At 42.2% G+C, this 20,953-nt stretch overlaps 1 protein-coding gene across 1 annotated transcript in view; it reads right to left on the bottom strand.

Annotated features, from left to right (window-relative positions):
• Positions 1-2,803: 2,803 nt before the first annotated feature.
• Positions 2,804-20,953, bottom strand: part of crebbpa (CREB binding protein a) — a 68,558-nt gene continuing 50,408 nt past the window's right edge. The window contains 13 exon segments of the mRNA XM_042484703.1: positions 2,804-6,436; positions 6,714-6,995; positions 7,712-7,873; positions 8,194-8,238; positions 8,241-8,363; positions 8,682-8,847; positions 8,966-9,079; positions 9,170-9,316; positions 10,777-10,927; positions 11,396-11,463; positions 11,566-11,643; positions 13,209-13,265; positions 14,363-14,443. Coding sequence (XP_042340637.1) covers positions 4,145-6,436; positions 6,714-6,995; positions 7,712-7,873; positions 8,194-8,238; positions 8,241-8,363; positions 8,682-8,847; positions 8,966-9,079; positions 9,170-9,316; positions 10,777-10,927; positions 11,396-11,463; positions 11,566-11,643; positions 13,209-13,265; positions 14,363-14,443 — 3,766 coding nt within the window. The 3' untranslated portion in view covers positions 2,804-4,144.

The following is a 20,953-nucleotide window of genomic DNA, read 5'->3' as shown; positions in this document are numbered from 1 at the left end:
CAGAATCACTGAAAGCATTTACAATAGTTTTGGTGTTACTTCATCTTGACACTACTCTAGTGTCATAAACATAAACAAATGTATAGAATCTGTAAAAAAAAAAAAAAAAAAAAAGATTTTTAATTGAGGTACCTGTAACATAGTCTAGCTTTATTATTATTATTTATTATTCTGAGGCATAAAATACTGTTCTAATACTTTGGATGGATCAAACCATCATAAGAAAGACACATAGGAAAGGAAACTATGACCTTCTGCTGTTGATGAACTTTATTGAGACCATTAAAATGTTTATTAGGGTATCTGTAATGTCTGTGACCAAACTGAGATTACTACTGTCAGAGGTATTATTGTTACTGTTGTTATTATTGTAATTATTGTATTAATATTGTAATATTATTGTATTATTGTTTAAAGCTGCCTTTCGGTCAGGGGACAAGCAGGCATACATCATCATCGCCAGAGCACGACTGAGAGCTGGCATCAAGGAGGCTAAGAGGAGACACCAGCAGAGACTGGAGAGAGACCTCAACAGCACCAAAGATATGTGGCAGGCAATTCAAAAAGTAACAGGCTGGTGAGTGGTGCACAGAGAACAACCTACTGCTCAACGTCAGTAAAACCAAGGAGCTGATTGTTGATTTTAAAAAAGAAGGAAAGACACACACCCCTGTCTACATGAGTGGAGCTGAGGCGGAGCAGGTGAACAGCTATAGGTTCCTTGGATTTACTAACACTGAGAACATATCTTTGTCGTCACACATCACCACCCAGATTAAAAAAGCACAGAAAAGGCTCTACTTCCTACAAAACTTAGAAAGGCTGAATTCCAGAGCAAGATCCTGGTTAACTTCTACAGAGGAGCAGTAGAAAGCATACAGACTGGAAACATCACAAACTGGCATGGTTCGTGCACGGCCCGGGACAGGAAGGCTCTACAGCGGGTGATTAAAACTGCCCAAAACATCACTGGTTTCCATGTACAGAGCATCAGTGACCTCGGTGAAGTGAGGCGTCTGCACAGAGCACAAAGGACACTGAAAGACAGCAGCCACAGTCTGTTCACCCTGCTGCCATCTGGGAAAAGATACAGAAGTATCTGCTGCAGAACCACCAGACTACAGAGCAGCTTCTTTCCCCAGACTGTGAGACTCCTCAACTTCGACGCCAAAAGATGTAGCAGGATTAAGGATCACCTTAAAATTTCATTTCTTCTTACACTACGTTTAAGAAAAATGACAATAATGTTACCTTGTATCTTCAAGTCAGGATATATACACAAACTCATTATATCCTTGTTGAATCTGTCGTGTCTAAATGTATTTATGAGCATGCAGTCCACAAAGGTTTTAAGATTAATTCAAGTATCTCATGAGAACCACTGTAGAAATGTTCTGCGTCACAACTCAAATCATCCTTGCTAAACTTATGACTTGAATTAGAGATAAACACTGAATCATATGAATTGAATTGAGCTATTTTCAGTACACTTAGGTAACTTGAAAATGCAGAAATATTTACACTTTAATGTATTTTAAATGAATGTTTTTCAGTAAGCTGCAATTACTGTCAAATATTCAAAATATTTATTTTAATTTCAGTTTTTTTCAATGGGTGCCAAAGTTATTATTTGACTAACTTGACTGGCTTTTCTTCATTTATTTACAGGCCTTTATACGTCTTTACTTGAGACCTGAGCAGAGCTGACTTGGCAACTATCAGATAAAAGGTGAGGTAGCAGGGAAGATGTTTACGCTCCACATATCCATGTTAGTAAATGATAGTTACTCTTGTAACCTTTTTCAGGTTCTGAAATATGAGCTGTCTGAAAATTACTGCATCACTACCCCTACACTAAACTAAGAAGTCCAATAACAGTGATCTTGCACTCAGATCTGAAACCACAGCAGCCCTATTAGCACAACACTAGTATTACCAGAGGAGCTTGTGATTTAAGAATTATACACCTACATCTGTTATGTGCAGCACATTCGACGGTGTAAGCATGGTCTGTATTTTACTCAAATTTACAGACATTAACCCCCGGATATGATGTGCAGTCATTTGCAACTCCACTGTACACACAGAAACACTACTAGCAGTACTGTGGAGTGCTAACCTCCTTTTTTTCTTTCTGTGTGGAAGTTACTAAAACAGAACCGCCTCCTCAACACATTATCCATCTCATCATCTTTTGGAATTTCACTCTTCAGATGGATTTGAGTTTGCTTTTATTTGCAATGGGTCTCCATGCTGTATAGCAAAATGTGCTTCCTGCGCCCAAAATGCTTTCATAACTTTCTTTATAATTGCCAACACAGCCTTCATATTTGTTGACTGGGAAAGAGGCAGCAAAAAAAACACAAACCCAAATACCCAGGATGCCAGTTCAAAGGGGATGATTATTATCACGACCTTAATGTTTGTCAACCAAATTCCACCGCAAATTATGTACCATTTTTCGCTAAATTACAGACATTGCAGATTCTCACAGCATTAAGATTGCAGAGGCCCTCTGCAATTATTACAAATTACTTGAGGTCTCCTGGTAATACTAGTTCCAGGCTTCTAACAGCACTTCAAACTTTTCATCTTTTTCAATCTGTAGAAATTCAGAAGGAAAATAAATCATACTAATTTCATAAAAAAAAAACTGTTTCCTTAGAAATATGTTAGAAATATTTCCTTGTGGAAAAGAGCAGACATGGGGCTCCAACCTAATTTAGGGGACTCTTTTTTACAGAAAACAAAGACATTTCTGAGCTGAAACAATAGACACAAAGTAGTACACACACAGGACTGATGCCTCATTATTGAGTCAACAGAGTACTGGAGTTCTTCTGTTGCACACAGTTTATTTAACAATATGGTATATAAGTAAGAAATGAGTCTTTTAACCAGTTTATACAGTGATTTCATTCTCTCTTCCTTATATTTATAGTATTTTGCTTAATAACTTGATTTACAATAGGAGAAAAAGTAAATCCCCCCTAATTCAAGTTTTTGTGAGAGAGGAATGAGGGTTGATAACGTTTAGTTTTCCTCAGGGTGAATCTCAAACGAGCCCTTCATCCCTAGATAGCACACAGCTTAGTGTAAGATTTAGAGGATGGGGCGTCATCAGAGATGTGGCCTACAAACAACCGGTGATCATTCCACCTCAGCTTAGGGGGCTGGTCTCTTTCTCACGCTCTCTTTACACTTTACAACATTTGTATGACAAAAAAGGTATGACAAATTCTTTTTAATGTCAAAGCAACAATGTTCCACACCTGCAAGACAGATTTTTCCAAATTCCAGGCCACTGAGATGTAGGTTGCAGTCCTTGTTTGTATTTGTGAAACCAGTCGGAGCTGTAGTTATTTTAGTGACTGTGAGGGTTTGTGTCAGTGTCTTCATGTGCGCCTGTATACATGCCCGTGTATACACAACCTGCCGCAGTCCATTTCCTATTTCAATACAACTGAGTGCTCTTCATACACACAAAGAGGAGGGGAGCGGTCCCTGAACGCATCGTCTTGGAGTAATGGTACAACACTAGATTACAATTGCCAGGAATGACAGCTTGAGAAGAGAACGAAAACCTGGCCCAAATTCCCAGACAAATTATTTTACAGTTTCAACACAAAAATGCTTTAAGTTTCTTTTTAAAGGTACAAAATAAAAAGATATGAATAATATAATGCAATTGTACATTTTCTTAAAAAAAAAAAAAAAAAAAACTAAAACGAGAAAGGCATGAAACCATACCAAAAACAAACCAAAAATAAGTTGAGTATTGAACACATTTGGTCTCAACCAAAAAATATATTCTTTGTGATTTAAATTTCATTTAAGAAGCAACTTGCAAATCCCTCAACATCTTAAGGAAGAAATACCCATCACTTGGGTTCAGGAAACAATTACATTCCCTCAAAGTGTTGACTTTTTTTTGTTTGTTTTTTTTTTCCTCGACCAAATTTTCTTTTTACAACAGTTGAAACTTTTTACATGTCAGTACAAAAGAAAAAACGTTCTCAACCTTAGAAAGAACAAACAAAGCCCTCTAACGGGATAAAGAGTCCGAGGGGAAACTAGGAGGAAGAGGAGTGGGAGGATGGGTCCCTGGGAGAGAGATTGTGTTCTTTAGTTCCCGGCAGATATGCTACAATCCTTCCACAAACTTCTCCAGAGTGTCCCCTGTAGCATCTCCCACCATCCCCAAGTCACTGTTCAGCCCCCCTCTGTTGGGCGTGTTAAGCTGCGGTAGCATGGCGCTTTGTTCCGGTGTCCCCAAGTGTCCCTGCTCCATGGACCCTGACAGCGGTCCCCCGAGTCCCGGGTGAGGGGAAGCCGAGTGGGGCGGATGTGGGTGCTGCGGCGAGGGCTGGGGCTGGTTCTGGACCTGCGGCGAGGGACTGGAATGTGGCCGCTGCTGCTGGGGCTGCTGTTGCGAGGGCGGACAGGGAGACTGGACTGGCGCGGGGGAGCGGACCTGGTTGTTGAGGGCATTGGCTAGCGTAGACTGGCCGGGAAGGTGGGCTCCACCCTGAGGCTGGCCGGCCAGAAGGTGGGTCTGGGGGCTCATGGGGCTGGGCTGGGCGGGAGAGCCCATCTGCTGCTTGAGGACGGCCTGCTGCTGCTGGGGAAGCTGCTGCTGCTGCTGTTGCTGCTGGAGCATTCGCTGATGCAGTAAGTTCTGGGTGGAGTCCATCCCCATGCCAGGCTGAGCCATCTGAGCCATGGGCGGGAGCTGGCCCATGGGCCCCCCAGCGGCTCCTGCGCCTGCCTGCATGGCTATCTGCTGCTGCTGCTGCTGCATACGGAGCTGGGAGTATGTAGCTGCTGTGCCCTGCGCCTGAGCAGGGAACTGGCCGGGGTGGCCCTGAGGCATCACTCCCTGTTGCTGCTGCTGTTGTTGTTGCTGCTGCTGCTGCTGTTGTCTTAAGAGCTGCCGGCGGTAGAGCTCCTGAATCTGTGGGTTGGTGTGCTGTGCTGCGTTCATCAGCTGCGCTTGAGCCCCTAATGCAGCCATGCCCTGCGCAGGAGGCTGCTGAGGCTGCTGCGGGGGCATCCCCGGCCTCTGCACCGCCGCTCCTGGCATGGCCATGGCCTGCATTGTTGGCATGCCGGGCTGCTGTTGCTGACCTGCTTGCTGCGGCTGGTTGGCGTGGTACTTGGCTGTTCGCTGTTTGATGAAAGCAGCCATTAGCTGAGGGTTTGATTTGAGGATGTTGAGCACTTGCTGCTGCTGCTGGGGCGAGCTGGGGGACTTGAGGGTGCGGAGGAGGTCTTGCAGGGCATTTGGTGCAATAGCACCAGGTCTCTGAGGGGCTTGTGGACGGGCACCGGGCTGCTGTGGAATCAGCATCCTCTGGCCCTGCTGAGGTTGCTGCCCTGGGGTCATCATGGTTCGTTGCATGGTCATGGCCTGCTGAGGGGTCTGGCCTGGAACGAGGCCCGGTTGTTGAGTCTGAGCTGCCTGCATCGGCCCTGCAGCTCCAGGCCACTGCCCTGGGGCCATACCTGGTTGCATGACCTGTGGTCCCCGGGGCCCTGGGACCATCTGCATGGGTGGCTGCATTGGTCCGGTCATGCGCTGCTGTGGCTGCTGGGGGTTTATGGGCAAGCCGTTCATGTTGACCCGGTAGTTCTGCTGGTTCTGCTGGGCCTGCGCCATCATCTCGATGTGCCGTGCCATCTTGACTGCAGCAAGGGGGGGCTGCTGTTGTAGCTGCTGAGGTGGTTGTGGCGGCTGGGGGAGTGGGGACTGCTGCTGGTGTAGAGGGGACGCCTGGGGCCCAGGCTTGCCCTGGGACACTGGTGTTTGAGGCTGGCCGTTGCGAGGTGCGGTGGGAAAAGAGGGTGACATGACGCCTGCTGAGTTGGGGGTCTGCGGCTGGTTGGAGAGTGGCTGCTGGGGGGTCTGAGGAGTGTTGGGCTGAGCGTGGGAGGTGGGAGTGCTGGGGGCAGCCGAGGCCGGTGGGGACGGTAGCGGCATGGTTCTGCCTTGCATGGTGGCCATTCTTCTCCTCATCAGCTGGGCCTGCTGGAGCCTGTGTTGCAGCTGCTGCTGGCGAAGCTTGTGCTTGATGTTCAGGCAGAACGGGACAGGACACTTGTTCTCCTGACAGTGCTTTGCATGGTAACAGCATAAAGCGATAAGCTGCTTGCATACTGGGCAGCCACCGTTGGTTTTGCGCTTGCAGCCCTTGGTGTGCTGCACCACTCGTTTCATCTTCTGGCAGGACGGCAGAGAGCAGTTGGCATTGCGACACTGACAAGCGTGGACCAGGGACTGGATGCAGCGTTGGATACTCAAGCGCCGGCTCTCCTGTGGGCTCTTGGAGGCCTCTCCGCTCTGGCTGTTGTTGTCGTCGTCCAGGCCAAGGCCCCACTTCACCATCTGGTGCTCGTGGCCCTTCACGTTGTAACAATTAATGCACAGATCAAAGTCCTGCAGAAAAGAGCAGACGGGGACATAGTGATTAACACAAGTCTTACCAAGTCTGATTAACAGATTTATCAAAAGTTTCACAAATGTACCCCTACTGTTGAGAATAAAAATATTTGATGTAATAAATGAATAAAATGCCTGATTTATCCTCGTCTGTCCAAGTCGGTAATTTAACAATAGCAGGCTTCCACTTATCATTTCTTTTTTTCAAAGTGTGTGATTCTGATTTTCTGACACACAACACAGCACGCTAATGCCAGTAATAGTAGCAACTCACCTCGCACACAGTGCAGTGCCAGCGTGTCTCCACATGGTGCTTGCACTCGTTGCAGGTGTAGACGAAACGGTCTTGTCCCTGGTTGTGCAGCTCGACCAGCATGCACATGGTGCTCCACTTGCACCTCCTGAGGGAGCTGAACTCCCAGTGTTTGTCTCTGGCCAGAGTCAGGAAAGCATCACGGCCATCCATCAGGTCACAAGAGAGCATGGGGTCGGGGTCGACGATGGGCGGCAGGGTGTTGGCCATGGGACCGGAGTGGAGGTGGATCACAAAGAACACCTTCACCAGACAGAGGAAAACACACAGCAATTAGAGTTAGAGAAAAAAGAAGCACAAGACTGACTCTCTAAATCACTACACACCAACGAGGGGACCAGGGCGATGTTAGCTTCCGGGTCGGCCTACAGAAAGGCCTTCCTTACACACTTCCCGTACTCTTCGGTCTTCCTCCTCCATGCTCCTCACTACACCTCCTGCCCGTTTATCCTCTATGGGGCCCAGAGCCTAAAGCCCTTCAGCCCCTCATCTTTGAAATTCTCCTACAAACTATCTTTTAAATCCACTCTCTCCCCATTTTCAAATCCCGCCTCAAAAATCACCTTTTTAAACCTGCTTATTCTGTTCAATTCACTGTTGTTGAACTTTTACGTATTTTGAGCTTTTAAAAAACATTTTTTGATATATATTGTTTATTTTCTGTTGACATATGTGATTTTATGTTTTTTATATCGGTTGTTTTTTAAAAGGTGACTTTGAGTGTCCTGAAAGGCGGCAATAAATAAAGTGTATTATCATTATTATTATTATTATTATTATTATTATTATTATTATAATATGAAAAGCATCATCCCTGGGGTCTTCTAGAGGAAGGAAAGAGATTTCTTAACTGTCGCCCTTATACACTGACTATCACACTTGTTCATAAAGTGAAAGTAAAGTTAATAATAAAAACTGCACCAAAAAAGACTATAAACCACATAGAAACAAAATCAGACCTCTTTGTGCTTCTCCATGGTGGCGTACAGCTTCTGGGACAGATCATTGGCTACATTCGGCATCCCAGGCTTCTTCTTATTGGCTCGGCTCACGCTGCTCTTGTTTTTATTCGTCTTCTTGTTATTCTTCTTCTTAGCATTTTTGCTGTCACTAGGGGTACCCTGTGGGAGATACACAATTCAAGATATTAAAGAAAACAGCAAATGATCACATCGTGTTGCTTATTGACAGATTCTTTCCAGCTGTCAAGTTCATACTAATTACGGTGAGGCTTCTGTTTATCTTTTACATGCCATGTTTTCTTCAGTTACATTTTGTAACTCTCGGTTGTCACCCTAATCCAACTGCTCATTAAAATTCAGGAAATTCTATTCAAAGTGTGTTCACAACAAAATTTCAAGGTCTAGAAAAACAGTGGTTCATGAAAGAAGTGCAAAATGGCCATCAAAGATAATGAAACACCATGGCACAGTGTTCGCACCTCAGGAGTTTCAGAGGCAGCTGTGTTCTCCTCCTTCTTCCTCTCTCCTCCTCCTCCTGCTCCAGCTCCTTGATGCTCTCCTCCAGCACATTGGGCCAGAAGTCGCCCTCGAAGTACGGCAGCTCGTTAGCGCTGGTCAGACGGTCCTCTGTCGCCTGTTTGAAGATGTCCTGAGAGGAAGACAAAAAACATGGATCACGCAAACAATTCAAGATGTATTTTGTTTTCAGTAATCCAGCTCGCTTGGCGTTCACATGTTCAATGTGTTTGCCTGTTGATAAAAAGTACCAAATATGTTCAGACTAAAGACTGTTCACACAGAATTTTGCAAAGACGTGTTCAGAAACACAGGAAATCAAGTCAAGACTCCCTTTACAAACTATTTAAGCTTTTGGGTGCACATTTAAATTTGTGTTTTATTATTATAAATATAGCAACTGCATAAACCTCCAGTTGTTTTTCTCTGTTTTGTTTTTTTATTTACTAACCTTGTAGTCGTGCAGAATCCTCTCTGCAAAGGCCTTGTCCAGCATCTTCCTGTACCACTCCTGCAGCCTCTTTGGCTTGGGGATCTTCTGGTCAGGAGGATGGCAGTGGAAGATGTAATCGTCACCTTCACTTGGGGGACACGCCCAGATGTGGCCCTGGGTGTACCTGTGGGTATGCACAGACCGAAGAGACAATAAGTATATAATAAGACTCCCACCACAAAGTTCACTCCAGAGCCTCTCCCATGAGAAGGGAAGGGGAGGAGTACCAGAGCAAGGCTCACCCGAGTTTCTTGACATATTCTAGATAGCCGATGAGGATCTCGTGGTACACTGCTGTTCGTAGAATCCGAGGTCTGAAGAAGTGAATACTGTCAAGGTATGATATGTAGACGCGTCTGCAGAGGAAGAGAGAGGGGGAACATGGTCAATATCACCAATAAAAAGCATCTCAAGGGCACAGGCCTTTATTTTCATGAAGTACATACCTAGTGTTGGGGAATGGGCACTCGGAGCCGTACTCCTGCACATGCATGCCAAAGAAGCATACGTCCACGCCGTCAATCTCCTCAAAGGCGAAAAGTGCTTTGGTTCTGTAGGGAAAGGTCTCAGGCATTTCACCCGTGTCCACAAACCTGACGTAATGAAGGAAAAACAAATGTTAAAATGTGTCAAGAACATAATGTAATCTGTAGTTAGATGGAGACACTTGAGCATTTTCAGGGTCTCTATAGGTATCAGACACTTAAATTTGGTTTAAAATATCTAACAAAAAGATATTCAAAACTATTAAAATTAAAGACTAAATTCAGACAAATCCTATTTTTCTTCTTTGAGCATTGCAGGTGAGTAGAAAGCTCAGTATTGCTAATGCAGTCTATGCAAAGGAACGCTTTCCATAGGAATAGAGTTATTAGAGTGAGTAAAGTTAAAGTATAGTATAAAGCAAAAACATAGTATTGGTTCAATGGTAGGTGTAAACATTTGTAAAACCAGAAATGCAGGCTTTCATGCAGAGGAGCTCATTTGACAAAAAAAAAAGTTAAATGACAGATAAATGAAATTAGATTAAATGTTTTTCGGCAAATAAGACCTCAAAATTCAAATTTAAGACTATTTAATGACTTCAAGGCCTAATATGTATATAAAAAATATGTAAATATACAACATTTTCAAACTTTGTAAGGACCTGTAGTAATCCTGAATTTCCGATATTCAATCTTCGGTTACTGACAAATAACAAGTTTCAACAGGGGTGCGATATGATGTTGAAAAACTCTAACCCTAACTAACCCTAACACAAAAGCTGTAGACTTTGCATAGTTGAGGATAATATATGATGGTTTCTCTGTCTTTATTTGTGCAGGTCTAAAAGGTGTCGCCACAAAATGACAAATCTGACTGTGCTCCAGGTCCATAAGTGTATAATACTGTACATAAATGTTTTATAATAAGAGTTTTAAAAGCTTTTAGAAATTTTATTATGACTGTAAAGGCTTCTAGGAAACAAGGGTCATGAGCTGCCCGACACGTTTGCTTACATGTCACAGCTTTCAGCGACACTGGAGAAGCATAATGCGACGATTCAAGTCGAGCGGCCCCGAGTCAATAAAAAGCAAACACTCTTAAATCAGTCAGGCTGAAGATGAACACAATCTTGGATGACGGCCTCCTCCCTGTGAGGATGGGTCGGCCGTCGCAGACTTTGATATGGTGTGATGAAACAGTGAACAATCCCAGGAGGTACTCAGGGAGGGTGTGCACTCCATCTTGTCAAACATGCAGGTTCCACAATCACTCTGAGTGGGTATAAACGCTTTATAGAGGGCATTCAGCTTTGTGTGGTAGGGACAATAAAAAATAAGCTCAGGACAAACAAGAGGTGTGCCAGTGCATCTACAAACCAGAGAGGGCGAGACAGGTATTCAGCTGTCTAAAACATTATGGCCCCCTCATCCCTGACTGTTAACTCTTTGGTTGCTTGTTTATTTGACCAAGGCATTATTAGTTGATAAATAATGATCCATAAAATTGCTTTAAACACATAAAATCATACATCATGTTCACCCAGTCCCCCTGTCAGTGAAGCTCTCACCTGGCTTTCATGCCTGGTTTTACTTCCACCGTTTTGTCGGAGCTCGCCACCACTCGCACGAACACCTCTCCGGCCTCTGGGTGGTTCTGTCTCTTCAAGTATTTATTCACACGGTCCTCTATGTACATTCCCAATCGTGTGGACTGCAGCCCTACAGTGTACAAACACACAGGAGACATTTTTAGAAATAGAAGTCTCAATTGTTTTCACTCTCCAGAATAAAAGAAAAGCAGCGGTGAGACGAATTTGGGTACACAAAGAACCTGCAACAGCCTTCAATTTAGGAAAACAAAAAAGGCACTAGAACCGATTTATGAGAAACCATGAGAGCTTGCATCTGTTGGCACCATATGCCATAAAGGTCAGCATTGTTCTCTAGGGCTACAAGAAAAAATACTGGCAAAACCACAAGGCCAACATCACAAAAAAAAACAAGGCCACCACTGCAAGAAAGCCACAGGGAGACACATATGCAACCCATGTGCAGGTAGAAGTGGTTTATATTATCTTGTGTCTTCAGTGCTTGTGAGACAAAACTGTAATAATGTACTGACATTTTAAGCGCTGCACGAAACACAAGGAAAACAATTCAAGGACCAAAGTAGACAAATGAACTAACGTTTTGCAGAGAACTTGTTTTCCTTCCGTGATTTTCCACTCTTCTTTAAACAATTGTCACAGATGAATCTGGAAAGAGAACGATGGAGACGTTAGACTTGCTACAATTTACACAAAACATATGCAACAGCAGTAATGCAAATCTACTAAATGTAGGAGTTGACATCTCACCCAGATGGCCAAATGACCTCGTAGTGTAAGACGCATATCTGGTGCATCTTCCGTCCACAATCTTTACATTCAACAAACCTAAAAAAAAAAAAAAGACAAGCATACAGTTAGGAAATGTCCCCCTTTAAATCTGGCAAGAAAGTCCATATGAAGTTTTCTTATTACGTGTCTCCATCCAAGATGTCACTGGATTAGACATTTAATGCTTCCTGACTGCTGGCCAACTGTTAAATATGCCAAAAATCTATAAGTACCCATCAATGACAACTGCACTGTCCGGTAACTGTTGATGTAGTACTAATACATGTGCTCTGTCACGGATGAGTAATGTGTTTTGTATTGGTGATGTCTAAGGCTGCAGCTATTGATTATTATAGTAATTAACTATTCTACTGATTATTCCATTAATTAATCAGACGAAAAATACTTCAGCTTTGTTGAAGCGCGATAGTACATATACAAAAGAAACAATGAGAGAGAGAGAAAAAGAGAGATACTAATAGCATGCTGCTTAAATCCCCAACACTTGGAGACGACTTTCAGCTGTTGCAACTTAAATTTAGCACGTGCAAACTCCTGTGCTGCAGGGGGCCTTTATCTCAGCTACCAATCATACGAATTTAGGTGAAATGCTATTGTTAATCTTTCAGGTCCGCTGTGTTGACTGGATACTTTCTGTTGAGATACTGAAGCACTGACCTGATGCTTATTGTGGTAGGCTAGTTTACAATAGATGCACTGTACAGTTCTCATTTTGTTTCAGATTAAAATGATCCAAAACTTTGGACACTTTCTGTCATTTTTCTCTGGCCTGTGTCTTCTGTTCGTCCCTCGCTATTGACTCTCTTCAATTTCGCAATTTCATGTCATCGAATCACAGTGTGTCAGTAATAATCAACTGTGCCAAATGCAGGGAGCTGTATATAGTTAAAGGTATGAAACAACGCGTTGATATGAAGAATTCGAAAGGAAGAGTTTTCATAATCTAGTTACTCGAGTTTCATGAGGAATAATTTCAGCCCTTATTATTTTTGTGTATAAAAATTCTCAAACGCTGCTAATTCTGACAACTGTCCGAGTCATGTTCATCTGTGTGAATGTAGACGTCTTAACTGCTGAGGCAGCAAGCAAGAAACATCTCCATTCAAGTTTTTGTCCCTCCAGTCGTTACACAATTGCAAGCCAGCCAATGCAAGTGTGCCTTTGTTAGAGGATTTAAACGAATTGAATATCTTATTTAACACTTTACAATGTAATATGAAATCACTGCACATCAAAAACCAAAAGCCTGTGTTCTCTGATGAGAAAAACGCTCATTGGTTGCACAGTTTGACAGAGTTCCCTGCAGCAGGTGGCGCTGCTGAGTCACCCTGAGGCTTCACTGAAGCCAGAGTGATTGATCAGCGAGCTCCAGAGGGGAAATGTGCAGACTGTGCCTCAAAAGCAAAAACACAAAGCCAGATGTGGGTGGCAGAAAATAACTTTCTAAGATGGCATCAGGAACACACAAGTGGGAAAAGCAGCAAAATTATTATTCAACACATATGAGACTAACTTTGTGAAAAAGAAGCAGAGAGAGAACATGGTTCTCTGTCAGTATTGGTGCTTCTCACTGAGAGGCTGTGTGGTTTGTGTCTACTTACGGTTCAGGGTCGAGAACATCATTCTTCTTCCGTTCAAACTGGTCTTTTGATATCATCCTGAAGTACCAGAGAAAAGAGGGAAAAGAAAGAGGAGAGGCAGTGAGAAAAACAAGACAGACACACAAAAAATGTTTTTAATCATCAGTTGGAGGCTCTGTGCATCTCTCATTGAGTCTGTTTAGAGGCCATGGTAATAGTTTGTTCAGTGCCACTTCAATAATCCATACATAATAATAAACTAAAAAACACTATGGCTCTTTGTAAGAAATGTATTGAAAAATCTCAAATCAAAAATCAAAAAATAATTTATATAATATTTCTATATATAATATATATATGATATAATGATACTCACAATTATTTTGATCAATACTGAGATCACAATTATTTGTTATGATTCTTCATTGCGTTTGAGACACAATCTTTTTATTGCATTTTCACATTTATATAGAGTACCGTGCTCACTCACATGTTGTGATTCGTGCGTTCATGTACAAAACTTGGCATCGAAGTTAGACTTAAAATGAGATTCTTCTCACCTACCCAATGTGGATACCCTCACATTTTTTGTTTGTTTTTACAGCGGTCATGGTAGTGTGACATGCTGCAGACACAAGTTTAATGCACCCTTTGCATGTGATTTGTTCTCGCTTAAATCTGAACAAAAACAACTGATAATTGTTTATGACGGATATTTTCATTTTGCCCGTCTGCAGTCCCAACACGAACGTTTTTTTACAGGCTGCTGCTGCTGCAGTTTATGTGTGCAGTGGCATGACAGTTCTTTCAAAGAGGAGACAGGCTGTTTCTTATTTAGTGCTTGCTTTTGACACGCAGCAGAGTTTTCTATGAGTGGGACACACATTTTTCAAGTTCATTTAATTGTAAGAAGCCAAAATCATAATTGTGATTAATATTCAATTAATTGTGCAGCCTAGGGCGTTCTAGGGTAAGACTTTGAATGTCTATGACCTGTATATTTGCGGTTTTAAAGCTGACGTGTAACTCTGACCTGAACAGAGTTAAGTGAGAGGGACACTTCCCCTTGCTCGTCAAAAATAATTAGTTAGAGTTACAGAAAAAGGGAGAAAGTTTCCCCACACAGTATGTTTCTAAACATCCACAACTGCAACTTCAATAGACAGTTTACTCACGTCTGTGGCTGTGCAGGGTCATCTCCTAACGTCACACTCTCGCCCTGGATCTCATTGAAGCACTTCTCACAGAAATGATACCTGCAAAAATACACATTTAACATTCAGCACATTCAACACTCAACATTTTGTATTCAGCCACTCTGTGTCCAATACAACAGCGCACAAAACAACACTTGTCTTTTATGTTTTATAACAGAGAGCGGGGAATCCGTAAGCTCCCATTGAGAGTGTAAATGGACTGCGCTGCAGGAGCCTCATGTTGTCTGTCAGGCTGAGCTGTATCACTACTGCTTCTGTGCTTCTCCGCTCTCAAAATGCCCAGTTTAAGTGTGAAAAGAGGCGCTGCAGTTACCCTGTTTATACAGCAGGGGCGCAAGGGAACGTGGTGCAAGCAGTCATCTGCTGGCTTTCAACTGAGAGGAAAAGGCACTGATGAGCAACGCTGTATGTGGCAAAAGCGTTATATTTTCATCTATTGTACAAGAGTGGGGGCAGCAACACTGAATTCACTCAGTCCCTCGATAGATGCTGAGTAAAACACATCAACACACTGCTCTGTTCCTATGTCTCCTGCTTTTTTGGGTTTAGTGTCTTCAGAGCGTATCCCTGCATGTGCAACACTAGAACCTGGCTGTTAATAAACATTGTTGTGACCAAAACCATTTTGTAGTCTCACGCTGTGCCAGGACCTGGAGGCAGAGCCATTAAAGCCGAGGCTGTCAGGACGACCCTTCTGCCTGGATCACAGTGGTCCCTCTAGAGCTACAGAGGAACAGATCCCAGGCTGCAGGGGGTGGGTAATACAGTTCAAATGGCTGCGTTTATTGCCCATTAAACCACTTAATGAACAACTGTGCATGCAAATGTGTGACGCGTATGAAATGATTCACTGAGATTAAAATTCCACCAAGAGTAACATTATTTTATACCAAAAACCCAGGTCCCCCCGCAGTGCCTACATTTTTCTGATGCCTTATCTGTTTTGCATCACCCCTTCCCCCTTTATACTGTAAGTAACAAACAGTCCCTATTCTTAACTGCTGAGGAATGCTGGCGCAGCGAGTAGAAGTACGTACAGAACATATACTTCAGTTTAAGTTGGACTAAGGTGTGCACATGAAGGAATAGCTCGACCTTCAGCCGCATTATCAACATGTATTTTAAAAGTCCAGTTTTAGTTGGACAAACACAATAATTCCACTTTTTCTAACATCATGTAAATGTACTGATAGATGCAGATAAAATATTGGGATGATCCAGCAAAATAAATGTCTCTGAATTCAAAGTAACTTTCTTCCTGAGGCAAAACTCCCGTAGATCCACTATTGTCAAAAAGTAGTCCTGCTCATTGATTTGCAGCATTGGCACTAACGCCTGAATACAACCATAAGTACTAAAGACCAGGCAATGCTCTTTGCATCAGGGTCATGAGAGGAACAGGAATATTTACAGTATCCATATTTATCGCAATTTAGAGCATGCAAGGTCTTGTAAAACAAAGACATTGCAACTCTCGTGAAGGCTTGGGCAGTAAGTAATATTTCATACTTTTACTTTTACTTTTATAAATTTTACTGGGGTATATGGTACATGACGGTGTAAGGGTGTGGCGCCAACACCCACCCCCTACCCCCCCGATGGCGAGTGTGCTACGTTTAGCTTTTCAGACTAATAAAATACACAATAAATACCCACAAAATTTTAAGGAAAGTAATATTTTCACACCTGTTTTCCTTATTAAACACAGAAATACAATTACACGCCTTTTGAATACAACTTTATCTTAGTGGTGGAAGACTGACGTAACTTAATTACTTTGTTAACTCGTTATAAAACACCCTTAAAACTCAACAGAAACAAAATAAAACTCACACTAACTCTCTTGGTCACTCTTGCTCGTAAACTAGTTAGTAAATCTGTGTTCCAACAATTAACAGCTCCGGCTTGGTCGAAATAAATGCATCTATACAATATCACACAATTTATCAATGATCTTTGAAGTACTTTCACACCTGGATAAAACAGCAGTTTTCCTGAAAATCAGTTCTTCACCTCTTAAAACATGCACCTTCACAGCATGTTGCCCTGTGCAGACTCTGGAAACTACTGTTTCAGAGCGACAAAGAAAAGTTTATTTCCAGTAAATAGTGTGATGATAGCTGTTATTGAAATATCAGCAATTTGGCGATATTTCACACTGGGACTTCTCAATAGTTAAAAGGCAACAGTTGCAGCCTGCAGGGCTTTAGTTTCGAGAATTAAGCCATACAATACTACGATCGCAAATAGCAATCATTTCACATCCATATAGGGTTAATTGTTTGCATCTGTTTTGTTTTTTTATTTATTTATTTATTTTCATTTTTTTTAAGAAGTAGTATCGGATCAGCCCACAGAATTGACCAATATGCACATTCAGTTACCGGAATAAGTATTGGAAAGAAAAGAAATGGTATTGGAACATTTCTTCTCTCATGGTGCATATTGCCTTCCTAAGTTAAGAAGAAGTTAATTTATGATTCCTAATTAGCTGAAACACTTAACATTTGCTTTTTTAATTGCTGCAACCCAACACGAACTTGATAATGAGTCTGCCAGGCTATGGTTATTACCTGTCAATGTTACTAATGGAAGAAACACTATCCCAAGAAAGAACAGCAGTAACCTGATGGCTCTGTACCCCATTGACTGCAATGTTAGCAGCGCTTTTAAGTGTGCTGTTATTGTGGCTCCACTGGTTGTAAACTCTACTACTGACTAGCTTGAGAATAATGGGGAGCCAGTGGAAGAGAAGGAGAAGAGGTTTAAAATGTTTCTATAGCTGAGGACCGTGGAAGTCTCTCTTGCCAATAGCTGGTGTCATGCTGAGCTGTCATTGTTCCAGAGTATGGGTTGTTTTAGATAAAACCAAACCCAGTCATCCTGGCACAGCTACGGCAGGGCCTGCATTGGCAGAGGGGGTCTTGTTGTGACAAATTGGCTTTGAAATGAAGGCAGAACCTTTGCTGGCACATTTCTGCTGTTTTGACAAATGTAGGTGAATAATAACCCCCAAATAAAACATTATCCATCATAACATCCAGACTTCTAAAAATATAGTAATCTGCATGTTTGCTACCAGGGAACAGTGCTCAGTCTGTTTCAGTTTAGCTAATGTTGCCACATTATTCTCAGATAGATGTTAGCTGCTAGTAGAGCTGTGCATCTAAAAGAATATCAATTTCGAATACAATTTTGGCTTCCCTCGATTTTCAAAGAAAGATTAGAGAGATAAAACAGTTTTGTGCTGCATCACGAGTCTACCAAAGTTGCTCCTATTTTGTCTTTTATTTTGTAAATCAAGTGCACCCTTTCTTGTGGATGTGTTCAGCCTGTCCCCCAAAAGTCCAAACAGAGCACGGGTTGAAAACAGTGAGTCACGATGTGCCGCCTCTCCGGTTGTTTTGAAATTTCACTGTCTCATTTTAGTTCTGACAGTGTGCGCAGCAAGAGAAGAAGGGGAAGTGACAACAAGCACGAGCGGGGAGAGCAAACGCGTGTGTGCCGGTGATGGTGACAGTGAGGCTGCAGTGAGAGGAGCAGAGAGTATGAAGTGAAACGCAGCTGTGTGATGCGTCAACAGTTGAGGCTGTTTGACAGTGAATAAATGCTACAGCTCTTCGAGACCTGAGACACGTTCCCATGTCTATCTCGCCAGCTGCTGATTAAAGTAACAGAAGTTAGCCCCAAAGTTAGCAAGCTAAGTTAGCTTCCCACTGTAAACTGACCAGGCTCCCTTAAGGTGGACTGTTAAGGTGGACCAGCTTCTGTCATTGTAGTGACACTCCCAGCTGCTTCTAAACAGATAATGAAGAAATGTCTGTCTGCTGAGTCTCTCCTGAGTTAGTGAGACAATTACTGATCTTTACTCAAAATTTATTTAGCTGTTATTGATACAGTTACTGTTATGTATTGTTAAATTATATTACAGTAATATGCTAAATTTGTTACAGTTGTGGCTGCTCCGCAAAGCTTTTACTGTTTTTCAGTTCACTTGTATTTAAAGTTAAAGGACATCCAGTGTTAAAAATAAACACCAGCGTTAATGTTCAATAACTGCATGATGTTCTGAAGGCCATTGAGTGATCATGAAATAATCATGATTATTATTTTTGCCATAATCAAGCAGCCCTACCATCAGGTGCACAGCCCGTACAATACAATATCTAAGATATTGGAACGATCAAAGATGGCGTACTACAGTCTGGCCATTGTTCAGAGTCAGTGCCAGACTAATACTGTTGTCATAATAATTTTAAATGAAACTAATAATAAGTTATGACTGTCTCACAGTTGGCACAGAGTGGGTGTTTTAACATTACTGGCAATGACAGAAACCCTCTCTGCTCGCTGAGTGAATCAGCCGTGGACGCTACACAGATTTTATTCATCCCTTGGAATCAGACTCACTCTTCCTCCGTGACTGAGAGGGGGATGAGGAGGTTGTGCTGTTGGCTCCACCCTCTTCCTCTTCTTTGGGTTCTGTCTTCATTTCCGGCTTTTTGTCCTCCACCTCCATTGGCTCCGGCTTTTCCTCTGGCTCCTCCTTCTTCACCACCGTTGAAGCAGAGTCTTCCTCAGTCTGAAGACAAAATGTCAAATGACTCATTATACCAAAGCTGTGTTTTAAAACATCACACTCAATAGAGTCTGGTGACTGGTAGCATTTGTTTCTCATGTTGGGCTTTAATAATCTGGAGGGAAACATGTTTTCCTTGTGTTTACTTGAAGTGCCAGCCTGTGCGTGACTGTGTAGTATACGTGTGCATTCCCTGAAATTCTCAATCAGTCCGTAATCTAAAGTTCTCCATGTTCTCCAAGTGAGTGAGTGTAATTTCATACTCATCACATATATGCAAGGCTATTTAAAAAAGCAGCATCAATGCCAAAAAATGCATTTAATTCTGCAACATTTGGATACAAGTTGAATCTTTACTGTTTGACCAAGACAAAGATCTGAAACATGTTCTGACTGAATCAATTATTGTAGCTTGGAGTCAGTGTGCAGACGTTTTTCCTTCCTGTTACAGATACAAGCTTCACTCAAGGTATCTGCCATACCGATCCGATAACAGTGCTCTTTTTCCCCAAATATAAAATTTGTATACCTCACTGTGTGGAACTCGATGCAATTATTTTTATATGAGGTAACATGAAGCCAGCAGCCGTCATGTGCAAGCTGCAACAAGAACGAGTCAGAGACCCACTGTGACTGAATGAATGTAACCGATAGTGTAAATAAAGAACTCTCTCTAACAAAGAAACTGTATTTAATGTGGATCGATTATATCATGGCTGATAACCAACACGCTTACTAAGGTTTGTATCATGGATAATACAGATGTGACGAATCAGAGCATCCCTACTCAAAATCACAAAATTCATTTAAAATCTACTTTTCTTTCTCTTTTTCCATCATAACAAACTCTGGTTAATACAAAGAATAATTTGTTTGTTTGTACGTTTTTGCCTGGTTCGGTTCAAGTCTCATCGTTTAGATTCATTCAACCATTTGACTCAGGAGAAATAAGTTCAGTAAGAATTATGTTGTTTAACAACAGCAGGACAGGATTTCAGATATGTAACATGGTAGGGTTTTTTAAAATACATTTAAAAGGACCAACTTTTGGTAAAATATATTAATTAAATGTCCAGTGTGTAGGAATTAGGGGCATCTCTTAGCAGAAATGGTACATAATATTCAAAATAAAGTGTACATAAGTTCGTAATCAATTATTGTGTTCTTAATATGCACATACAGAGCAGGTTCTGAAGCCTGTTTTACAGTAACTAAGAGACAAACCAAATATTGGCTCTTTGATAGGTCCATTTGCGTTTTTGTGTCGGCTACCGTAGCTCTCCTCAAGCTTGGTGCGCGGGAGAAGTTTTAGCTCTGCAACCTCTTCGCTAGATGCCCCTTCAGCCTACATACCAGACCTTCAATTAACAAATATATAGACGAGTAAGACTAATTATTAGAGATATTCTGGCTAAAAATGCTTTATTCAAACTTTATTTTTGCCTTCAAATGTAGGAAAGGATTAAAGTTTGGATACAAAATGCAAAAATGAGTTGAATGTTAAATTAATATTAAACATTAAAACATGAATCAGCCAAGGGACAGATTTATCAGTTGACATGTATCTGAACATATACATAGCTTCAACCCACCTCCATCTTGGGCTCAGTTTTGCCGCCAGCGGCCTCAAATTCTTGTTGGTCATGGTGCACTTCTGCTTTAACCTCCTGGGCAGGCAGGTCAGCGCTGGCAGCGGAGGCCGGCGTGGGCACGCGATTATCCAGACTGGCCGCTGGTTGAGACAGCTGAAACACAGAGGAGGAAGGGAGGGAGGGAGGGAGGGAGGGAGAGACAGAAATGACAAATATGAGGTACAGGCGACAAATCAGTTGCTTTTTTTACATGCAGGGCTGAAACCATGACACGGATGAACACCTCCCACACTGATTTCATTTCTCCCTTAAGTTGAAAGATGTAACAATCCCATTGTGATGGATGCTACAAACAGTGGTGAAGATGCAGTTATCAGA

Source organism: Plectropomus leopardus, chromosome 4 (assembly GCF_008729295.1).
Source record: "Plectropomus leopardus isolate mb chromosome 4, YSFRI_Pleo_2.0, whole genome shotgun sequence".
Lineage (NCBI taxonomy): Eukaryota > Metazoa > Chordata > Actinopteri > Perciformes > Serranidae > Plectropomus > Plectropomus leopardus.
The sequence above is the reverse complement of the archived record's forward strand: the minus strand, read 5'-3'. Positions and strand labels throughout refer to the sequence as shown.